General features: G+C 47.7%; 2 protein-coding genes across 4 annotated transcripts; both read left to right on the top strand.

Annotated features, from left to right (window-relative positions):
• The first annotated feature begins 954 nt into the window (after window positions 1–954).
• Window positions 955–21,275, top strand: LOC135537116 (zinc finger protein 239-like). Of its 3 annotated transcripts, none has more exons than XM_064963313.1 (8): window positions 955–1,239; window positions 14,338–14,487; window positions 14,714–15,147; window positions 15,258–15,352; window positions 15,674–15,859; window positions 17,573–17,755; window positions 18,928–18,992; window positions 20,196–21,275. In XM_064963313.1, the coding sequence occupies exons 1-8, from the start codon at window positions 1,189–1,191 to the stop codon at window positions 20,406–20,408; spliced, it is 1,377 nt and encodes a 458-aa protein (XP_064819385.1). In that variant the 5' UTR covers window positions 955–1,188; the 3' UTR covers window positions 20,409–21,275. The 3 variants fall into 3 exon arrangements, with proteins under 3 accessions (XP_064819385.1, XP_064819384.1, XP_064819387.1); XM_064963312.1 differs by lacking the exon at window positions 955–1,239 and adding an exon at window positions 12,631–12,915; XM_064963315.1 differs by lacking the exons at window positions 955–1,239; window positions 18,928–18,992 and adding an exon at window positions 12,631–12,915 and having other exon boundaries at window positions 20,196–20,342.
• On the top strand, window positions 5,254–12,559 carry LOC135537123 (zinc finger protein 664-like). Its single transcript, XM_064963324.1, has 4 exons — window positions 5,254–5,428; window positions 6,768–6,832; window positions 8,697–8,895; window positions 9,986–12,559. The coding sequence occupies exons 1-4, from the start codon at window positions 5,254–5,256 to the stop codon at window positions 10,525–10,527; spliced, it is 981 nt and encodes a 326-aa protein (XP_064819396.1). The 3' UTR covers window positions 10,528–12,559.
• Window positions 21,276–21,918: the final 643 nt, after the last annotated feature.

Raw genomic sequence — 21,918 nt, forward strand, 5'->3', positions numbered from 1 at the left:
GTCAGCCTGCAGGCTCCCAGCCCGCCACAAGGAGTCAGCCTGCAGGCGCCCAGCCCACCACAAGGAGTCAGCCTGCAGGCTCCCAGCCCGCCACAAGGAGTCAGCCTGCAGGCGCCCAGCCCACCACAAGGAGTCAGCCTGCAGGCTCCCAGCCCACCACAAGGAGTCAGCCTGCAGGCGCCCAGCCCACCACAAGGAGTCAGCCTGCAGGCTCCCAGCCCACCACAAGGAGTCAGCCTGCAGGCGCCCAGCCCACCACAAGGAGTCAGCCTGCAGGCGCCCGGCCCGCCACAAGGAGTCTCTAGAGCACGATGAGCCAACTAAAGCCCCCCATGGCCAAACCCTCCTCTAACCTGGACGATACTGGGCCAATTGTGCGCCGCCCTATGGGACTCCCGGTCCGCCCTATGGGACACTACAGCCTGGGATCGAACCCCAGGCTGTAGTGACGCCGCAACACTGCGATGCAGTGCCTCCCAGTACATTTGGGTGTGTAAGGGAATGTAATTGTTGACCAGTTAGCCAAAATAGTTTTGAAATTAGATATAATTGATATTAATGTTCCACTGGGTAGAGATGAGGCCAAATGTAAGATCAGAGCCATTTTGATAGATGTGTGTCAGAAGAGATGGGACTCTGAGCCCAAGGGCCGGTGTTTATATGCCCTCTACAGAAAGGTCAGTGGACCAAGGTTCAAAGGTCAGATTAGGAAGGAAGAGGTGGTGATTGCGTTTAGGACATTGTACATTGAACTCATCATTACATCTGGTTGGTAGCATGTGAATGGTTTGTGGGGTAGGCCGTCATTGTAAATAATAATTTGTTCTTAACTGACTTGCTTAGTGAAATAAAGTTGAAATAAAAGCAGGTTGTAAACTCCTTGTATTGCCTGCCTTCCCACTCCTGTACACTAGGTGGCGCTAATGTACCGGGTAGTTTAGTCATGCAGAAGAATCATACCCGGAAGTACGGTGATGCAGAAACGCAGACAGTCGGCTTATTTACCTTTATTCAAAACAGGCTTGCGAGCTAGTTACTGTTAAAATGGCAACATATAGGATTTCTGCATGTATTTGCCTTCGTTAAGATGGCTGGTTAGGTTTCAAATCGTTTCACGACCAGTAAATTGTTCAACTGACGTGAGTGACTTCGAGCTGATGTGAACGCAGAAGAACAACGATCAATAACATGTCGGCAGAATTCACTCTTCCCGGTTCTGACCGACCCATAATGGACGAGGTAAGACACGGGACGGACGCATGCCCGTTAGCTAGCTAGCCAGCCAGCCAAATCTAATAACATTGTCCTAGCCCGAATGCCTCACATGACATGAATGGGCAAGCTTTGTCTCAAATCGGGTTGTGAACACTCCATTGCTGTAATTGCTAGACGATGCGTGACAGAGTTGGAGTAATAGCACAGACCGGTTATGCCAGGACCGTTTATGCTCAGTCGTCTGAAAACTGATTTGACTGTAGTTGTTCATGTTACAAAGTATCAAGCTGGTGTAACAGTATAACTTTAGACCGTCCTCTCGCCCATAACCAGGCACCCTCGAAGCGCCGTTACCCATCACTCCACAAAGGGCCTCCGCCCCTTGCAGAGGAAGGGGAACCACAGAGCAAGTGACGTCACCGATTGAAACGCTATTTAGCGCGCACCGCTAACTAAGCTAGCCGTTTCACATCCGTTACACTGGTGGTTTGTTTACTGCAGCTGTTCAGTCAGTCTGTAGTCGCAACTTTGACACCATGCCGCTGGGTGGGTCTTTTGAGGCAAGGCCAGTCTGATCTGGATGGGTGCAGTCATTTGTTCCTACCAAGCACTAACACAAACACACTGCTCTAGGATCAGTTTAGGCTTATTACCTGGACAGGGAGGGTCTGAGGTCAGCATTCCTACTGTTAGATGCTTTGTGAAATACAGGCCCTGATTCTCAGATCAAAGTATTGGACACTCATATGGGCTACCATAACAAAACACTCGTATAGTCTACAGCAACAAAACACCCGTATGGTCCACGGCAACACAACACCCATATGGTCCACGGCAACACAACACCCGTATGGTCCACGGCAACACAACACCCGTAACACCCGTATGGTCCACGGCAATAAAACGCCCGTATGGTCCACGGCAACAAAACGCCCGTATGGTCCACGGCAACACAACACTCGTATGGTCCACGGCAACACAACACTCGTATGGTCCACGGCAACAAAACACCCGTATGGTCCACGGCAACAAAACACCCCTATGGTCCACGGCAACACAACACTCGTATGGTCCACGGCAACAAAACACCCCTATGGTCCACGGCAACAAAACACCCCTATGGTCCACGGCAACAAAACACCTGTATGGTCCACGGCAACAAAACACCCATATGGTCCACGGCAACAAAACACCCATATGGTCCACGGCAACAAAACACCCCTATGGTCCATGGCAACAAAACACCCGTATGGTCCACGGCAACAAAACGCCCGTATGGTTTACGGCAACACAACACTCGTTTGGTCTACCTCAACAAAACAATTGTTCCCCTCTCCAGAACTAGTCAAGGCTGCCTTCTGCCCTTCATCCTCTTTTAGGATGATGTTAACAACCAGCCCAGCCCGTCCCCATCCCACAGCCCCCTGCGTCAGGAGAACCTGATCAAGAGGACCAAACAGAACCAACCAAAACCTTTTCTCACGGTTGTCTGGACTGTGGGAAAGAGTTTTCTCGCCCATGTGACCTGGTGAGTTTGATGAGTTTTATTTGCCAGTTAAAAAAGAAAAAAAGACACACACAGTACATGAAACGTGACAGGACAACACAAAACAACTAATCAATAACTTATTTCCATTGTGTTCCATAAGGTGAGACACCAGAGAGTACACACAGGGGAGAAGCCCTACCTCTGTCCTGACTGTGGCAAGAGGTTCGCCCACTCAGGAGGCCTCCGAAAACACGAGAGGATACACTCCGGAGAGAAGCCTCACTCCTGCTCCGTGTGTGAGAAGAGCTTCACCCAGAAGGGAAGTCTTAGAGTCCACCTACGGACACACACGGGGGAGAGACCTTATTCTTGCTCCGTCTGTGGCAAGAGTTACACCCAAAATGAATTTTTGAAAGTGCACCAGCGAACACACACGGGAGAGAGGCCCCACTCCTGTTCTGTGTGTGGCAGGGGCTTTGCTCAGATAGGCAACCTGAAGAAACACCAACGGATTCACACCGGGAGAAGCCTTACCAGTGCCCGGAGTGTGGAGCCAGTTTCACCCAGAAGGACAGCCTGAAGATGCATCAGAGGTCATTTATTTCATTCTTGTTTTCATTTTGATCTCCCCTGTTGTTTTACCGTAAAGTCCGTTTCCAAGTTTTAAATTGCACTTTGAATTAAAGAACGATTTGATTTTTAGGTCTCACACGGGAGAGAAACCTTACGTCTGCCTCGAGTGCGGGAAGGGTTTCCGCGACAACGGGCACCTGAAAGTCCACTTGAGAGTGCATACAGGTGAGGTTGATTTTAACGATCGAAGGACACCAGTGTCTCAAAACCTCTCGAGTTGTCCACAATGTGGTTATTTAAATAAAACCTGAATCTTTATGCAGCTATTGACAGCTATTGACAGCATACATTACAGCACTGTAATTTGTCTGGGATACAACGTCAATGAAATGCTTCCAGGTTCCATTTCAACAGCAATAAGAAATAATACGAACACGAAGTAAATGGCTCATTATTGTGGAGTGACACGGTCTGTCTTTCCCACCCACCCGTCTGTCCACCCATCCATCAGGGGAGAAGCCGTACTCCTGCCCCGACTGTGGGAGACGGTTCAGCCAGGCAGACATCCTGAAGAGACACCAGATGGTGCACACAGGGGAGAAGCCGTACTCCTGCGCCCTGTGTGGGAGGAGGTTCGCCCAGCCTGGCACTCTGAAGTACCACCTCCGGACCCACGCAAGAGAGAACCAGACAGGGGTGAGTTCAACAGCACTTCCCTTTACAGCCGAGCGTTGCCACAGTAACAATTTCAGTTGGAACGATTTGAATGAACATTCCAGAATGTTACGGCGAAGCTGCAAATAGATCATTTTTCTATGTATTCAAACTGCAGATGCTAATCTTACTACGTGTAATAGAAAGACTGCATAGCAACATGTAATATTTGTATTATTATTGGTAGTGACAGTTTAGACAGGAAACAGATACTCATATTTACCTCACACTGCCTTCTCGGCCTGTCGGCCACTTCACTGCCTTCTCGGCCTGTCGGCCACTTCACTGCCTTCTGAGACTGTCGGCCACTTCACTGCCTTCTCGGCCTGTCGGCCACTTCACTGCCTTCTGAGACTGTCGGCCACTTCACTGCCTTCAGAGACTGTCGGCCACTTCACTGCCTTCTGAGACTGTCGGCCACTTCACTGCCTTCTGAGACTGTCGGCCACTTCACTGCCTGTTGAGACTGTCGGCCACTTCACTGCCTTCTGAGACTGTCGGCCACTTCACTGCCTTCTGAGACTGTCGGCCACTTCACTGCCTTCTCGGCCTGTCGGCCACTTCACTGCCTTCTGAGACTGTCGGCCACTTCACTGCCTTCTGAGACTGTCGGCCACTTCACTGCCTTCTGAGACTGTCGGCCACTTCACTGCCTTCTGAGACTGTCGGCCACTTCACTGCCTTCTGAGACTGTCGGCCACTTCACTGCCTTCTCGGCCTTCTCGGCCTGTCGGCCACTTCACTGCCTTCTGAGACTGTCGGCCACTTCACTGCCTTCTGAGACTGTCGGCCACTTCACTGCCTTCTCGGCCTGTCGGCCACTTCACTGCCTTCTGAGACTGTCGGCCACTTCACTGCCTTCTGAGACTGTCGGCCACTTCACTGCCTTCTGAGACTGTCGGCCACTTCACTGCCTTCTGAGACTGTCGGTCACTTCACTGCCTTCTCGGCCTGTCGGCCACTTCACTGCCTTCTGAGACTGTCGGCCACTTCACTGCCTTCTGAGACTGTCGGCCACTTCACTGCCTTCTCGGCCTGTCGGCCACTTCACTGCCTTCTGAGACTGTCGGCCACTTCACTGCCTTCTGAGACTGTCGGCCACTTCACTGCCTTCTCGGCCTGTCGGCCACTTCACTGCCTTCTGAGACTGTCGGCCACTTCACTGCCTTCTGAGACTGTCGGCCACTTCACTGCTGACGTGAAACAAACAGAACGCTGTTGCTAGCATTCTAACGTTCACAATCCATTTCCCCAGGGCCTCAATGCTGCCCAGTGTGTGGACAGGACCTCCCTACAGAGCAGGCTCTGAGAAAACACCTACAGGCACACATGGGGAGGACCTCGGTCACAACGGGGGACAGGAAGACGGGGAGGAGGAAGTTGGTGGTCTGATCAATTCTGATGGAGAGGACGTTGGCTGGGACACTTCTCATCTTAGTAAGTGGAGGCAGATTATTTGTCCCTATTGGCTCCCTATGTAGTGCACTACTTTACCCTAATATACATCCCTAATGGCACTCTATTCCCTACGTAGTGCACTACTTTACCCTAATATACATCCCTAATGGCCCCCTATTCCCTATGTAGTGCACTACTTCACCCTATTATACATCCCTAATGGCACCCTGTTCCCTACGTAGTGCACTACTTTACCCTGTGATACATCCCTAATGGCCCCCTATTCCCTACGTTGTGCACTACTTTACCCTGAGATACATCCCTAATGGCACCTTGTTCCCTACGTAGTGCACTACTTCACCCTAATATACATAGTGCACTACTTTACCCTGAGATACATCCCTAATGGCACCTTGTTCCCTACGTAGTGCACTACTTTACCCTGTGATACATCCCTAATGGCACACTGTTCCCTACGTAGTGCACTACTTTACCCTGAGATACATCCCTAACGGCCCCCTGTTCCCTACATAGTGCACTACTTTAGACCATCCATCCTTCCATCAAATGATAAACATGAGAGAGTCCTGTCCATGGTCCTGGTAGTCTCATTATAACCCATAATACCAACCTCTCTCTACAGGAGTCCTGGTAGTCTCATTATAACCCATAGTACCAACCTCTCTCTACAGGAGTCCTGGTAGTCTCATTATAACCCATAGTACCAACCTCTCTCTACAGGAGTCCTGGTAGTCTCATTATAACCCATAATACCAACCTCTCTCTACAGGAGTCCTGGTAGTCTCATTATAACCCATAATACCAACCTCTCTCTACAGGAGTCCTGGTAGTCTCATTATAACCCATAATACCAACCTCTCTCTACAGGAGTCCTGGTAGTCTCATTATAACCCATAATACCAACCTCTCTCTACAGGAGTCCTGGTAGTCTCATTATAACCCATAATACCAACCTCTCTCTACAGGAGTCCTGGTAGTCTCATTATAACCCATAATACCAACCTCTCTCTACGGGAGTCCTGGTAGTCTCATTATAACCCATAATACCAACCTATCTCTACGGGAGTCCTGGTAGTCTCATTATAACCCATAATACCAACCTCTCTCTACAGGAGTCCTGGTAGTCTCATTATAACCCATACTACCAACCTATCTCTACAGGAGTCCTGGTAGTCTCATTATAACCTATAATACCAACCACTCTCTACAGGAGTCCTGGTAGTCTCATTATAACCCATAATACCAACCTCTCTCTACAGGAGTCCTGGTAGTCTCATTATAACCCATAATACCAACCTCTCTCTACAGGAGTCCTGGTAGTCTCATTATAACCCATAATACCAACCTCTCTCTACAGGTGAGAGTCCTGTCCATGGCTCTGGTAGTGAAGGAGGAAGTCCCCCTAAATCACACATCAACAAGGTGGGAGACATTAATGACCAACATTTCAGGTCTGGAACCTCATGTAAAGCTTTCAGGTCTGGAACCTCATGTAAAGCTTTCAGGTCTGGAACCTCATGTAAAGCTTTCAGGTCTGGAACCTCATGTAAAGCTTTCAGGTCTGGAACCTCATGTATAAAGCTTTCAGGTCTGGAACCTCATGTATAAAGCTTTCAGGTCTGGAACCTCATGTAAAGCTTTCAGGTCTGGAACCTCATGTATAAAGCTTTCAGGTCTTGAACCTAATGTAAAGCTTTCAGGTCTGGAACCTCATGTAAAGCTTTCAGGTCTGGAACCTCATGTATAAAGCTTTCAGGTCTGGAACCTCATGTAAAGCTTTGAGGTCTGGAACCTCATGTATAAAGCTTTCAGGTCTGGAACCTCATGTATAAAGCTTTTAGGTCTGGAACCTCATGTAAAGCTTTCAGGTCTGGAACCTCATGTATAAAGCTTTCAGGTCTGGAACCTCATGTAAAGCTTTCAGGTCTGGAACCTCATGTATAAAGCTTTCAGGTCTGGAACCTCATGTATAAAGCTTTCAGGTCTGGAACCTCATGTGTAAAGCTTTCAGGTCTGGAACCTCATGTAAAGCTTTCAGGTCTGGAACCTCATGTGTAAAGCTTTCAGGTCTGGAACCTCATGTAAAGCTTTCAGGTCTGGAACCTCATGTAAAGCTTTCAGGTCTGGAACCTCATGTAAAGCTTTCAGGTCTGGAACCTCATGTAAAGCTTTCAGGTCTGGAACCTCATGTAAAGCTTTCAGGTCTGGAACCTCATGTATAAAGCTTTCAGGTCTGGAACCTCATGTATAAAGCTTTTAGGTCTGGAACCTCATGTAAAGCTTTCAGGTCTGGAACCTCATGTATAAAGCTTTCAGGTCTGGAACCTCATGTGTAAAGCTTTCAGGTCTGGAACCTCATGTATAAAGCTTTCAGGTCTGGAACCTCATGTAAAGCTTTCAGGTCTGGAACCTCATGTATAAAGCTTTCAGGTCTGAAACCTCATGTAAAGCTTTCAGTTCTGGAACCTCATGTAAAGCTTTCAGGTCTGGAACCTCATGTAAAGCTTTCAGGTCTGGAACCTCATGTAAAGCTTTCAGGTCTGGAACCTCATGTAAAGCTTTCAGGTCTGGAACCTCATGTAAAGCTTTCAGGTCTGGAACCTCATGTAAAGCTTTCAGGTCTGGAACCTCATGTAAAGCTTTCAGGTCTGGAACCTCATGTAAAGCTTTCAGGTCTGGAACCTCATGTAAAGCTTTCAGGTCTGGAACCTCATGTAAAGCTTTCAGGTCTGGAACCTCATGTAAAGCTTTCAGGTCTGGAACCTCATGTAAAGCTTTCAGGTCTGGAACCTCATGTAAAGCTTTCAGGTCTGGAACCTCATGTAAAGCTTTCAGGTCTGGAACCTCATGTAAAGCTTTCAGGTCTGGAACCTCATGTAAAGCTTTCAGGTCTGGAACCTCATGTAAAGCTTTCAGGTCTGGAACCTCATGTAAAGCTTTCAGGTCTGGAACCTCATGTATAAAGCTTTCAGGTCTGGAACCTCATGTATAAAGCTTTCAGGTCTGGAACCTCATGTATAAAGCTTTCAGGTCTGGAACCTCATGTAAAGCTTTCAGGTCTGGAACCTCATGTAAAGCTTTCAGGTCTGGAACTTCATGTAAAGCTTTCAGGTCTTGAACCTCATGTAAAGCTTTCAGGTCTGGAACCTCATGTATAAAGCTTTCAGGTCTGGAACCTCATGTACAGCTTTCAGGTCTTGAAAGGATTGAACAGAAGTCTTTCTTGTATTGTGTTTATAAATAGAGTTCTGACATGGTTAATGATGTTGTTATGTTTTCATTGTAGGATCCTGGTCACCAATCCAGCACCAAAGCTATAGAGTCCCAGGGTCCCGATCCAAGACATGAGGAGGACATCACTCAAACACCTGGGATGAACATTCATATTGTAGAAGAGGGGAAGGAGGAAGTGAAAGAGGAGGATGAAGTTGGTGGTTTCATCAATTATGAAGGAGAAGAATTTAACTGGGATTCTGTTCAACATAGTAAGTGGAGGCAGAACACTGTTATTTAGTTGACTGGGGTTCTGTTCAACATAGTAAGTGGAGGCAGAAGACTGTTCTTTAGTTGACTGGGGTTCTGTTCAACATAGTAAGTGGAGGCAGAACACTGTTCTTTAGTTGACTGGGGTTCTGTTCAACATAGTAAGTGGAGGTAGAACACTGTTCTTTAGTTGACTGGGGTTCTGTTCAACATAGTAAGTGGAGGCAGAATACTGTTCTTTAGTTGACTGGGGTTCTGTTCAACATAGTAAGTGGAGGTAGAACACTGTTCTTTAGTTGACTGGGGTTCTGTTCAACATAGTAAGTGGAGGCAGAACACTGTTCTTTAGTTGACTGGGGTTCTGTTCAACATAGTAAGTGGAGGTAGAACACTGTTCTTTAGTTGACTGGGGTTCTGTTCAACATAGTAAGTGGAGGCAGAAGTCTGTTCTTTAGTTGACTGGGGTTCTGTTCAACATAGTAAGTGGAGGTAGTGTTCTTTAGTTGAGTGGGATTCTGTTCAACATAGTAAGTGGAGGCAGAAGACTTCTTTAGTTGACTGGGGTTCTTTTCAACATAGTAAGTGGAGGTAGTGTTCTTTAGTTGACTGGGATTCTGTTCAACATAGTAAGTGGAGGCAGAAGACTTCTTTAGTTGACTGGGGTTCTGTTCAACATAGTAAGTGGAGGCAGAAGACTGTTCTTTAGTTGACTGGGGTTCTGTTCAACATAGTAAGTGGGAGGCAGAACACTGTTCTTTAGTTGACTGGGGTTCTGTTCAACATAGTAAGTGGGAGGCAGAACACTGTTCTTTAGTTGACTGGGGTTCTGTTCAACATAGTAAGTGGAGGTAGAACACTGTTCTTTAGTTGACTGGGGTTCTGTTCAACATAGTAAGTGGGAGGCAGAACACTGTTCTTTAGTTGACTGGGGTTCTGTTCACCCCATCTCCTATGAAGTGCACTACTTGTTGACCAGGGTCCTGGACAAAGTGGATGCACTTGATAGAGGATAAGGTGCCATTTGGGATACGGACTGTGAATGAATGTCGACTTGCTCGCCTCAATACCGAACCCACTCTGTTCTTCACACAGGAGAGAGCCCTAACTGTGGCTTAGACAGCAGAGCGAGTCCCGCCACATCAGAACATCCTGAACACCAGGAGAGTCACAAAACGAAGACGTCTCACTGCTGCTCGGTGTGTGGCAGAGAGTGCTACAAGCTCTCGGTACTACAGATCCACATGAGAATCCACACGGGAGAGAAGCCGTACCCCTGCCCCGACTGTGGCAAGAAGTTCGCTCACCTGGGAGCCATGAGACGACACCTCCTCACACACACGGGAGAGAAGCCCTACTCTTGCCCTGTGTGTGGGAAGAGTTTCACCCAATCCGGACATCTGAGGGAGCACCAGCAGTCTCACAGTGGAGAGAAGCCTCACCTGTGTCTGGTCTGTGGGAGAGGGTTCTCTAGAGCGTCACACCTCAGGATCCACCACAGAGTTCACACAGGGGAGAGGCCGTACAGCTGTGACTACTGTGGGAAGAGATACGGCCGCTGTCAGAAGCTACGGGCTCACCAACGGACACACCACAGTGACAGGACGCACGCTGATACTGGAGAGGAGACGGAGTGAATGACCACGAGGCTTTGAACGCAAGACGTGATCAGCTTAGTATTCCTATTGGTGGTGTTAGCCCGGCTGGACAACAACAATGATACACGTTGATCGTCATCAGTCAGGAGAACAATACACTCCATTGGAATAGACATGGTTCTAGAATCCACCTAAATGATTCCCAGAGTTCTGATGCAGGACACGGGCTGCTGGGGAGGGGACAGCTGCTGGGTGAAGTTCCCCTGCCTGAATCCTAACCTTAACCATTAGTGGGGAGATGCAAAACTGACCAGCGTCTCGGGGCAACTTCACCCTACTCTGTTTGGGGGAAAGAATGGGGAGGCTTTATCAGTAAGTGTTGACAGTAGAACTACGGGTGTTTGTTAGTAGGGTGGACAAACACAACTATTAACCTTATGATGAAGAACGATAGGCTCGGTTAGAACAATTTACAATGGACGTGGTTCTACATTCCACTCGAAGAAAGCACCCAGTTCTGATGGAGAGATGAAATAATCAGTGCTGTTCAGTTTGTTATTGAACTTGAACCAGAGAAAGTGAACCCCCAAAAGATGGCTGCTAGACGGTGTTCTAAATTGGAATCGTGGAACGCTTGTTCTCTGTCCACCACATTCTGTGTGAGGAACCCCAGTTGAAATGATTGTTTAAAAAAAAAAAATAGAATGTTGATGTAATAATTGTGTTCTATATTGGATAACATCCCAAATAATGTTCAGTCACAGGACGTTTTGATCCCAGAGAGAGAGAGAGCTGTGGCTCCGTCATTCAGTTCATTACGCCTCTATAAGATCGTAAACAAAGGTGTGTCATGGTGATTTGAATAAATAGGTGACAAAAACCTACCTAACTGTTTAATCTATTGAATAAAAATAAAAAAAAGTTTCTGTTTTCGGGTACCATTTTATGCCAACTCTTTTCACACTACTGAGCCAAGCTGATGGATATCAAGAATAAGGTTTTTATTTGCTATGCTTGAAGACGGCCTTGGTAAATGTCGGGCTTTTACATGGCAATGCGGAAAATGTAACAGGGCTATATTGAAGTGTTTACTATGATTACAGCAAAGGAACTGTCAGTTTACTCAGTTGAACTGTTGGTGATAATAGTTGCCCTCCAGTGGGTGGAGGACGTACAACTTGTTAGAATTATAGGATGCTCAGATTCTCCGTCTGTCTTGAATAGTTTATCATCTGATAGGAGAGATCTGCTATTGGAGGTATTCATGTTATTATGGAGAATTGAGAGAATGGGTGTAGTATTCTCTCAATACTATACACTGCAACTCCCCAACGGGCTCGGGAGGCGAAGGTCGCCAAGCTGCGCTTCTTCACACCCGCTCGCTTAAACCGGAAGGAAACACCGTTCAACTGATGACCGAAGTCAGCCTGCAGGCGCCCAGCCCGCCACAAGGAGTCAGCCTGCAGGCTCCCGGCCTGCCACAAAGAGTCTCTAGAGCACGATGAGCCAACTAAAGCCCCCCCCATGGCCAAATCCTCCTCTAACCTGGACGATACTGGGCCAATTGTGCGCCGCCCTATGGGACTCCCGGTCCGCCCTATGGGACACTACAGCCTGGGATCGAACCCTAGGCTGTAGTGACGCCGCAACACTGCGATGCAGTGCCTCCCAGTACATTTGGGTGTGTAAGGGAATGTAATTGTTGACCAGTTAGCCAAAAGAGTTTTGAAATTAGATATAATTGATATTAATGTTCCACTGGGTAGAGATGAGGCCAAATGTAGGATCAGAGCCATTTTGATGTGTGTCAGAAGAGATGGGACTCTGAGCCCAAGGGCCGGTGTTTATATGCCCTCAACAGAAAGGTCAGTGGACCAAGGTTCAAAGGTCAGATTAGGAAGGAAGAGGTGGTGATTGCGTTTAGGACATTGTACATTGAACTCATCATTACATCTGGTTGGTAGCATGTGAATGGTTTGTGAGGTAGGCCGTCATTGTAAATAAGAATTTGTTCTTAACTGACTTGCTTAGTGAAATAAAGTTGAAATAAAAGCAGGTTGTAAACTCCTTGTATTGCCTGCCTTCCCACTCCTATACACTAGGTGGCGCTAATGCACCGGGTAGTTTAGTCATGCAGAAGAATCATACCCGGAAGTACGGTGATGCAGTAACGCAGACAGTCGGCTTATTTACCTTTATTCAAAACAGGCTTGCGAGCTAGTTACTGTTAAAATGGCAACATATAGGATTTCTGCATGTATTTGCCTTCGTTAAGATGGCTGGTTAGGTTTCAAATCGTTTCACGACCAGTAAATTGTTCAACTGACGTGAGTGACCTCGAGCTGATGTGAACGCAGAAGAACAACGATCAATAACATGTCGGCAGAATTCACTCTTCCCGGTTCTGACCGACCCATACTGGACGAGGTAAGACACGGGACGGACGCATGCCCGTTAGCTAGCCAGCCAAATCTAATAACATTGTCCTAGCCCGAATGCCTCACATGACATGAATGGGCAAGCTTTGTCTCAAATCGGGTTGTGAACACTCCATTGCTGTAATTGCTAGACGATGCGTGACAGAGTTGGAGTAATAGCACAGACCTGTTATGCCAGGACCGTTTATGCTCAGTCGTCTGAAAACTGATTTGACTGTAGTTGTTCATGTTACAAAGTATCAAACTGGTGTTACAGTATAACTTTAGACCGTCCCCTCGCCCATAACCAGGCGCGAACCAGGGACCCTCTGCACACATCAACAACTGTTACCCATCGCTCCACAAAAGCCGCGCCCCTTGCAGGGGAAGGGGAACCACTACTTCAAGGTCTCAGAGGAAGTGACGTCACCGATTGAAACGCTATTTAGCGCGCACCGCTAACTAAGCTAGCCGTTTCACATCCGTTACACTGGCGGTTTGTTTACTGCAGCTGTTCAGTCAGTCTGTAGTCGCAACTTTGACACCATGCCGCTGGGTGGGTCTTTTGAGGCAAGGCCAGTCTGATCTGGATGGGTGCAGTCATTTGTTCCTACCAAGCACTAACACAAACACACTGCTCTAGGATCAGTTTAGGCTTATTACCTGGACAGGGAGGGTCTGAGGTCAGCATTCCTACTGTTAGATGCTTTGTGAAATACAGGCCCTGATTCTCTGATCAAAGTATTGGACACTCATATGGGCTACCATAACAAAACACTCGTATAGTCTACAGCAACAAAACACCCGTATGGTCCACGGCAACACAACACTCGTATGGTCCACGGCAACAAAACACCCGTATGGTCCACGGCAACACAACACCCGTATGGTCCACGGCAACACAACACTCGTATGGTCCACGGCAACAAAACACCCGTATGGTCCACGGCAACAAAACACCCGTATGGTCCACGGCAACAAAACACTCGTATGGTCCACGGCAACAAAACACCCCTATGGTCCATGGCAACAAAACACCCATATGGTCCACAGCAACAAAACACCCCTATGGTCCATGGCAACAAAACACCCGTATGGTCCACGGCAAAAAAACACCCCTATGGTCCATGGCAACAAAACACCCGTATGGTCCACAGCAACAAAACACCCCTATGGTCCATGGCAACAAAACACCCCTATGGTCCACGGCAACAAAACACCCATATGGTCCACGGCAACAAAACACCCCTATGGTCCATGGCAACAAAACACCCGTATGGTCCACGGCAACAAAACGCCCGTATGGTCTACGGCAACAAAACGCCCGTATGGTCTACGGCAACACAACACTCGTTTGGTCTACCTCAACAAAACAATTGTTCCCCTCTCCAGAACTAGTCAAGGCTGCCTTCTGCCCTTCATCCTCTTTTAGGATGATGTTAACAACCAGCCCAGCCCGTCCCCATCCCACAGCCCCCCTGCGTCAGGAGAACCTGATCAAGAGGACCAAACAGAACCAACCAAAACCTTTTCTCACGGTTGTCTGGACTGTGGGAAAGAGTTTTCTCGCCCATGTGACCTGGTGAGTTTGATGAGTTTTATTTGCCAGTTAAAAAAAAGAAAAAAATGACATATACACACAGTACATGAAACGTGTCAGGACAACACAAAACAACTAATTCATGACTTATTTCCATTGTGTTCCATAAGGTGAGACACCAGAGGGTACACACAGGGGAGAAGCCCTACCCCTGTCAGGACAACACAAAACAACTAATCAATAACTTATTTCCATTGTGTTCCATAAGGTGAGACACCAGAGAGTACACACAGGGGAGAAGCCATACCCCTGTCCTGACTGTGGCAAGAGGTTCGCCCACTCAGGAGGCCTCCGAAAACACGAGAGGATACACTCCGGAGAGAAGCCTCACTCCTGCTCCGTGTGTGAGAAGAGCTTCACCCAGAAGGGAAGTCTTAGAGTCCACCTACGGACACACACGGGGGAGAGACCTTATTCTTGCTCCGTCTGTGGCAAGAGTTACACCCAAAATGAATTTTTGAAAGTGCACCAGCGAACACACACGGGAGAGAGGCCCCACTCCTGTTCTGTGTGTGGCAGGGGCTTTGCTCAGATAGGCAACCTGAAGAAACACCAACGGATTCACACCGGGGAGAAGCCTTACCAGTGCCCGGAGTGTGGAGCCAGTTTCACCCAGAAGGACAGCCTGAAGATGCATCAGAGGTCATTTATTTCATTCTTGTTTTCATTTTGATCTCCCCTGTTGTTTTACCGTAAAGTCCGTTTCCAAGTTTTAAATTGCACTTTGAATTAAAGAACGATTTGATTTTTAGGTCTCACACGGGAGAGAAACCTTGCGTCTGCCCCGAGTGCGGGAAGGGTTTCCGCGACAACGGGCACCTGAAAGTCCACTTGAGAGTGCATACAGGTGAGGTTGATTTTAACGATCGAAGGACACCAGTGTCTCAAAACCTCTCGAGTTGTCCACAATGTGGTTATTTAAATAAAACCTGAATCTTTATGCAGCTATTGACAGCATACATTACAGCACTGTAATTTGTCTGGGATACAACGTCCAATGAAATGCTTCCAGGTTCCATTTCAACAGCAATAAGAAATAATACGAACACGAAGTAAATGGCTCATTATTGTGGAGTGACACGGTCTGTCTTTTTTTTTAAATGGCTCATTATTGTGGAGTGACACGGTCTGTCTTTCCCACCCACCCGTCTGTCCACCCATCCATCAGGGGAGAAGCCGTACTCCTGCCCCGACTGTGGGAGACGGTTCAGCCAGGCAGACATCCTGAAGAGACACCAGATGGTGCACACAGGGGAGAAGCCGTACTCCTGCGCCCTGTGTGGGAGGAGGTTCGCCCAGCCTGGCACTCTGAAGTACCACCTCCGGACCCACGCAAGAGAGAACCAGACAGGGGGTGAGTTCAACAGCACTTCCCTTTACAGCCGAAGCGTTGCCACAGTAACAATTTCAGTTGGAACGATTTGAATGAACATTCCAGAATGTTACGGCGAAGCTGCAAATAGATCATTTTTCTATGTATTCAAACTGCAGATGCTAATCTTACTACGTGTAATAGAAAGACTGCATAGCAACATGTAATATTTGTATTATTATTGGTAGTGACAGTTTAGACAGGAAACAGATACTCATATTTACCTCACACTGCCTTCTCGGCCTGTCAGCCACTTCACTGCCTTCTCGGCCTGTCGGCCACTTCACTGCCTTCTGAGACTGTCGGCCACTTCACTGCCTTCTGAGACTGTCGGCCACTTCACTGCCTTCTCGGCCTGTCGGCCACTTCACTGCCTTCTGAGACTGTCGGCCACTTCACTGCCTTCTGAGACTGTCGGCCACTTCACTGCCTTCTGAGACTGTCGGCCACTTCACTGCCTGTTGAGACTGTCGGCCACTTCACTGCCTTCTGAGACTGTCGGCCACTTCACTGCCTTCTGAGACTGTCGGCCACTTCACTGCCTTCTGAGACTGTCGGCCACTTCACTGCCTTCTGAGACTGTCGGCCACTTCACTGCCTTCTGAGACTGTCGGCCACTTCACTGCCTTCTGAGACTGTCGGCCACTTCACTGCCTTCTGAGACTGTCGGCCACTTCACTGCCTTCTGAGACTGTCGGCCACTTCACTGCCTTCTCGGCCTGTCGGCCACTTCACTGCCTTCTGAGACTGTCGGCCACTTCACTGCCTTCTCGGACTGTCGGCCACTTCACTGCCTTCTCGGCCTGTCGGCCACTTCACTGCCTTCTGAGACTGTCGGCCACTTCACTGCCTGTTGAGACTGTCGGCCACTTCACTGCCTTCTCGGCCTGTCGGCCACTTCACTGCCTTCTGAGACTGTCGGCCACTTCACTGCCTTCTGAGACTGTCGGCCACTTCACTGCCTTCTGAGACTGTCGGCCACTTCACTGCCTTCTGAGACTGTCGGCCACTTCACTGCCTTCTGAGACTGTCGGCCACTTCACTGCCTTCTCGGCCTGTCGGCCACTTCACTGCCTTCTGAGACTGTCGGCCACTTCACTGCCTTCTGAGACTGTCGGCCACTTCACTGCCTTCTGAGACTGTCGGCCACTTCACTGCCTTCTGAGACTGTCGGCCACTTCACTGCCTTCTGAGACTGTCGGCCACTTCACTGCCTTCTCGGCCTGTCGGCCACTTCACTGCCTTCTGAGACTGTCGGCCACTTCACTGCCTTCTGAGACTGTCGGCCACTTCACTGCCTTCTCGGCCTGTCGGCCACTTCACTGCCTTCTGAGACTGTCGGCCACTTCACTGCCTTCTGAGACTGTCGGCCACTTCACTGCCTTCTGAGACTGTCGGCCACTTCACTGCCTTCTGAGACTGTCGGCCACTTCACTGCCTTCTGAGACTGTCGGCCACTTCACTGCCTTCTCGGCCTGTCGGCCACTTCACTGCCTTCTGAGACTGTCGGCCACTTCACTGCCTTCTGAGACTGTCGGCCACTTCACTGCCTTCTCGGCCTGTCGGCCACTTCACTGCCTTCTGAGACTGTCGGCCACTTCACTGCCTTCTGAGACTGTCGGCCACTTCACTGCTGACGTGAAACAAACAGAACGCTGTTGCTAGCATTCTAACGTTCACAATCCATTTCCCCAGGGCCTCAATGCTGCCCAGTGTGTGGACAGGACCTCCCTACAGAGCAGGCTCTGAGAAAACACCTACAGGCACACATGGGGGAGGACCTCGGTCACAACGGGGGACAGGAAGACAGGGAGGAGGAAGTTGGTGGTCTGATCAATTCTGATGGAGAGGACGTTGGCTGGGACCCTTCTCATCTTAGTAAGTGGAGGCAGATTATTTGTCCCTATTGGCTCCCTATGTAGTGCACTACTTTACCCTAATATACATCCCTAATGGCCCCCTATTCCCTACATAGTGCACTACTTTACCCTGAGATACATCCCTAATGGCCCCCTATTCCCTATGTAGTGCACTACTTTACCCTGAGATACATCCCTAATGGCCCCCTGTTCCCTACATAGTGCACTACTTTACCCTGAGATACATCCCTAATGGCCCCCTGTTCCCTACATAGTGCACTACTTTACCCTGTGATACATCCCTAATGGCCCCCTGTTCCCTACATAGTGCACTACTTTACCCTGTGATACATCCCTAATGGCCCCCTGTTCCCTACATAGTGCACTACTTTACCCTAAGATACATCCCTAATGGCACCCTGTTCCCTACGTTGTGCACTACTTTACCCTGTGATACATCCCTAATGGCCCCCTATTCCCTATGTTGTGCACTACTTTACCCTGAGATACATCCCTAATGGCCCCCTGTTCCCTACATAGTGCACTACTTTACCCTGTGATACATCCCTAATGGCCCCCTGTTCCCTACATAGTGCACTACTTTACCCTGTGATACATCCCTAATGGCAACCTATTCCCTACATAGTGCACTACTTTACCCTGAGATACATCCCTAATGGCACCCTGTTCCCTACATAGTGCACTACTTTACCCTGTGATTCATATATAACGGCAACCTATTCCCTACGTAGACCATCCATCCTTCCATCAAATGATAAACATGAGAGAGTCCTGTCCATGGCTCTGGTAGTCTCATTATAACCCATAATACCAACCTCTCTCTACAGGAGTCCTGGTAGTCTCATTATAACCCATAATACCAACCTCTCTCTACAGGAGTCCTGGTAGTCTCATTATAACCCATAATACCAACCTCTCTCTACAGGAGTCCTGGTAGTCTCATTATAACCCATAATACCAACCTCTCTCTACAGGAGTCCTGGTAGTCTCATTATAACCCATAATACCAACCTCTCTCTACAGGAGTCCTAGTAGTCTCATTATAACCCATAATACCAACCTCTCTCTACAGGAGTCCTGGTAGTCTCATTATAACCCATAATACCAACCTCTCTCTACAGGAGTCCTGGTAGTCTCATTATAACCCATAATACCAACCTCTCTCTACAGGTGAGAGTCCTGTCCATGGCTCTGGTAGTGAAGGAGGAAGTCCCCCTAAATCACACATCAACAAGGTGGGAGACATTAATGACCAACATTTCAGGTCTGGAACCTAATGTAAAGCTTTCAGGTCTGGAACCTCATGTAAAGCTTTCAGGTCTGGAACCTCATGTAAAGCTTTCAGGTCTGGAACCTCATGTAAAGCTTTCAGGTCTGGAACCTCATGTAAAGCTTTCAGGTCTGGAACCTCATGTATAAAGCTTTCAGGTCTGGAACCTCATGTATAAAGCTTTCAGGTCTGGAACCTCATGTATAAAGCTTTCAGGTCTTGAACCTAATGTAAAGCTTTCAGGTCTGGAACCTCATGTAAAGCTTTCAGGTCTGGAACCTCATGTATAAAGCTTTCAGGTCTGGAACCTCATGTAAAGCTTTCAGGTCTGGAACCTCATGTATAAAGCTTTCAGGTCTGGAACCTCATGTATAAAGCTTTCAGGTCTGGAACCTCATGTAAAGCTTTCAGGTCTGGAACCTCATGTGTAAAGCTTTCAGGTCTGGAACCTCATGTGTAAAGCTTTCAGGTCTGGAACCTCATGTAAAGCTTTCAGGTCTGGAACCTCATGTATAAAGCTTTCAGGTCTGGAACCTCATGTAAAGCTTTCAGGTCTGGAACCTCATGTATAAAGCTTTCAGGTCTGGAACCTCATGTAAAGCTTTCAGGTCTGGAACCTAATGTATAAAGCTTTCAGGTCTGGAACCTCATGTATAAAGCTTTCAGGTCTGAAACCTCATGTAAAGCTTTCAGGTCTGGAACCTCATGTAAAGCTTTCAGGTCTGGAACCTCATGTAAAGCTTTCAGGTCTGGAACCTCATGTAAAGCTTTCAGGTCTGGAACCTCATGTAAAGCTTTCAGGTCTGGAACCTCATGTAAAGCTTTCAGGTCTGGAACCTCATGTATAAAGCTTTCAGGTCTGGAACCTCATGTATAAAGCTTTCAGGTCTGGAACCTCATGTATAAAGCTTTCAGGTCTGGAACCTAATGTAAAGCTTTCAGGTCTGGAACCTCATGTAAAGCTTTCAGGTCTGGAACCTCATGTAAAGCTTTCAGGTCTGGAACCTCATGTAAAGCTTTCAGGTCTGGAACCTCATGTATAAAGCTTTCAGGTCTGGAACCTCATGTACAGCTTTCAGGTCTTGAAAGGATTGAACAGAAGTCTTTCTTGTATTGTGTTTATAAATAGAGTTCTGACATGGTTAATGATGTTATGTTTTCATTGTAGGATCCTGGTCACCAATCCAGCACCAAAGCTATAGAGTCCCAGGGTCCCGATCCACGACATGAGGAGGACATCACTCAAACACCTGGGATGAACATTCATATTGTAGACGAGGGGAAGGAGGAAGTAAAAGAGGAGGATGAAGTTGGTGATTTCATCAATTCTGAAGGAGAAGAATTTAACTGGGATTCTGTTCAACATAGTAAGTGGAGGTAGAACTCTGTTCTTTAGTTGACTGGGGTTCTGTTCAACATAGTAAGTGGAGGTAGAACTCTGTTCTTTAGTTGACTGGGGTTCTGTTCAACATAGTAAGTGGAGGCAGAACACTGTTCTTTAGTTGACTGGGGTTCTGTTCAACATAGTAAGTGGAGGCAGAACACTGTTCTTTAGTTGACTGGGATTCTGTTCAACATAGTAAGTGGAGGTAGAACACTGTTCTTTAGTTGACTGGGGTTCTGTTCAATATAGTAAGTGGAGGTAGAACTCTGTTCTTTAGTTGACTGGGGTTCTGTTCAACATAGTAAGTGGAGGCAGAACACTGTTCTTTAGTTGACTGGGGTTCTGTTCAACATAGTAAGTGGAGGCAGAACACTGTTCTTTAGTTGACTGGGATTCTGTTCAACATAGTAAGTGGAGGTAGAACACTGTTCTTTAGTTGACTGGGGTTCTGTTCAATATAGTAAGTGGAGGTAGAACTCTGTTCTTTAGTTGACTGGGGTTCTGTTCAACATAGTAAGTGGAGGCAGAACACTGTTCTTTAGTTGACTGGGGTTCTGTTCAACATAGTAAGTGGAGGCAGAACACTGTTCTTTAGTTGACTGGGATTCTGTTCAACATAGTAAGTGGAGGCAGAACACTGTTCTTTAGTTGACTGGGGTTCTGTTCAACATATTAAGTGGAGGTAGAACACTGTTCTTTAGTTGACTGGGGTTCTGTTCAACATAGTAAGTGGAGGCAGAACACTGTTCTTTAGTTGACTGGGGTTCTGTTCAACATAGTAAGTGGAGGCAGAATACTGTTCTTTAGTTGACTGGGGTTCTGTTCAACATATTAAGTGGAGGTAGAACACTGTTCTTTAGTTGACTGGGGTTCTGTTCAACATAGTAAGTGGAGGCAGAACACTGTTCTTTAGTTGACTGGGGTTCTGTTCAACATAGTAAGTGGAGGCAGAACACTGTTCTTTAGTTGACTGGGGTTCTGTTCAACATAGTAAGTGGAGGTAGAACACTGTTCTTTAGTTGACTGGGGTTCTGTTCAACATAGTAAGTGGAGGCAGAACACTGTTCTTTAGTTGACTGGGGTTCTGTTCAACATAGTAAGTGGAGGTAGAACACTGTTCTTTAGTTGACTGGGGTTCTGTTCAACATAGTAAGTGGAGGTAGTGTTCTTTAGTTGACTGGGGTTCTGTTCAACATAGTAAGTGGAGGCAGGACACTGTTCTTTAGTTGACTGGGGTTCTGTTCAACATAGTAAGTGGAGGCAGGACACTGTTCTTTAGTTGACTGGGGTTCTGTTCAACATAGTAAGTGGAGGCAGAACACTGTTCTTTAGTTGACTGGGGTTCTGTTCAACATAGTAAGTGGAGGCAGACCACTTGACTGTTCTTTAGTTGACTGGGGTTCTGTTCAACATAGTAAGTGGAGGCAGACCACTGTTCTTTAGTTGACTGTGGTTCTGTTTAACATAGTAAGTGGGAGGCAGAACACTGGTCTTTAGTTGACTGTGT

This window comes from Oncorhynchus masou, unplaced genomic scaffold (assembly GCF_036934945.1).
Source record: "Oncorhynchus masou masou isolate Uvic2021 unplaced genomic scaffold, UVic_Omas_1.1 unplaced_scaffold_712, whole genome shotgun sequence".
NCBI classification, from domain to species: domain Eukaryota; kingdom Metazoa; phylum Chordata; class Actinopteri; order Salmoniformes; family Salmonidae; genus Oncorhynchus; species Oncorhynchus masou.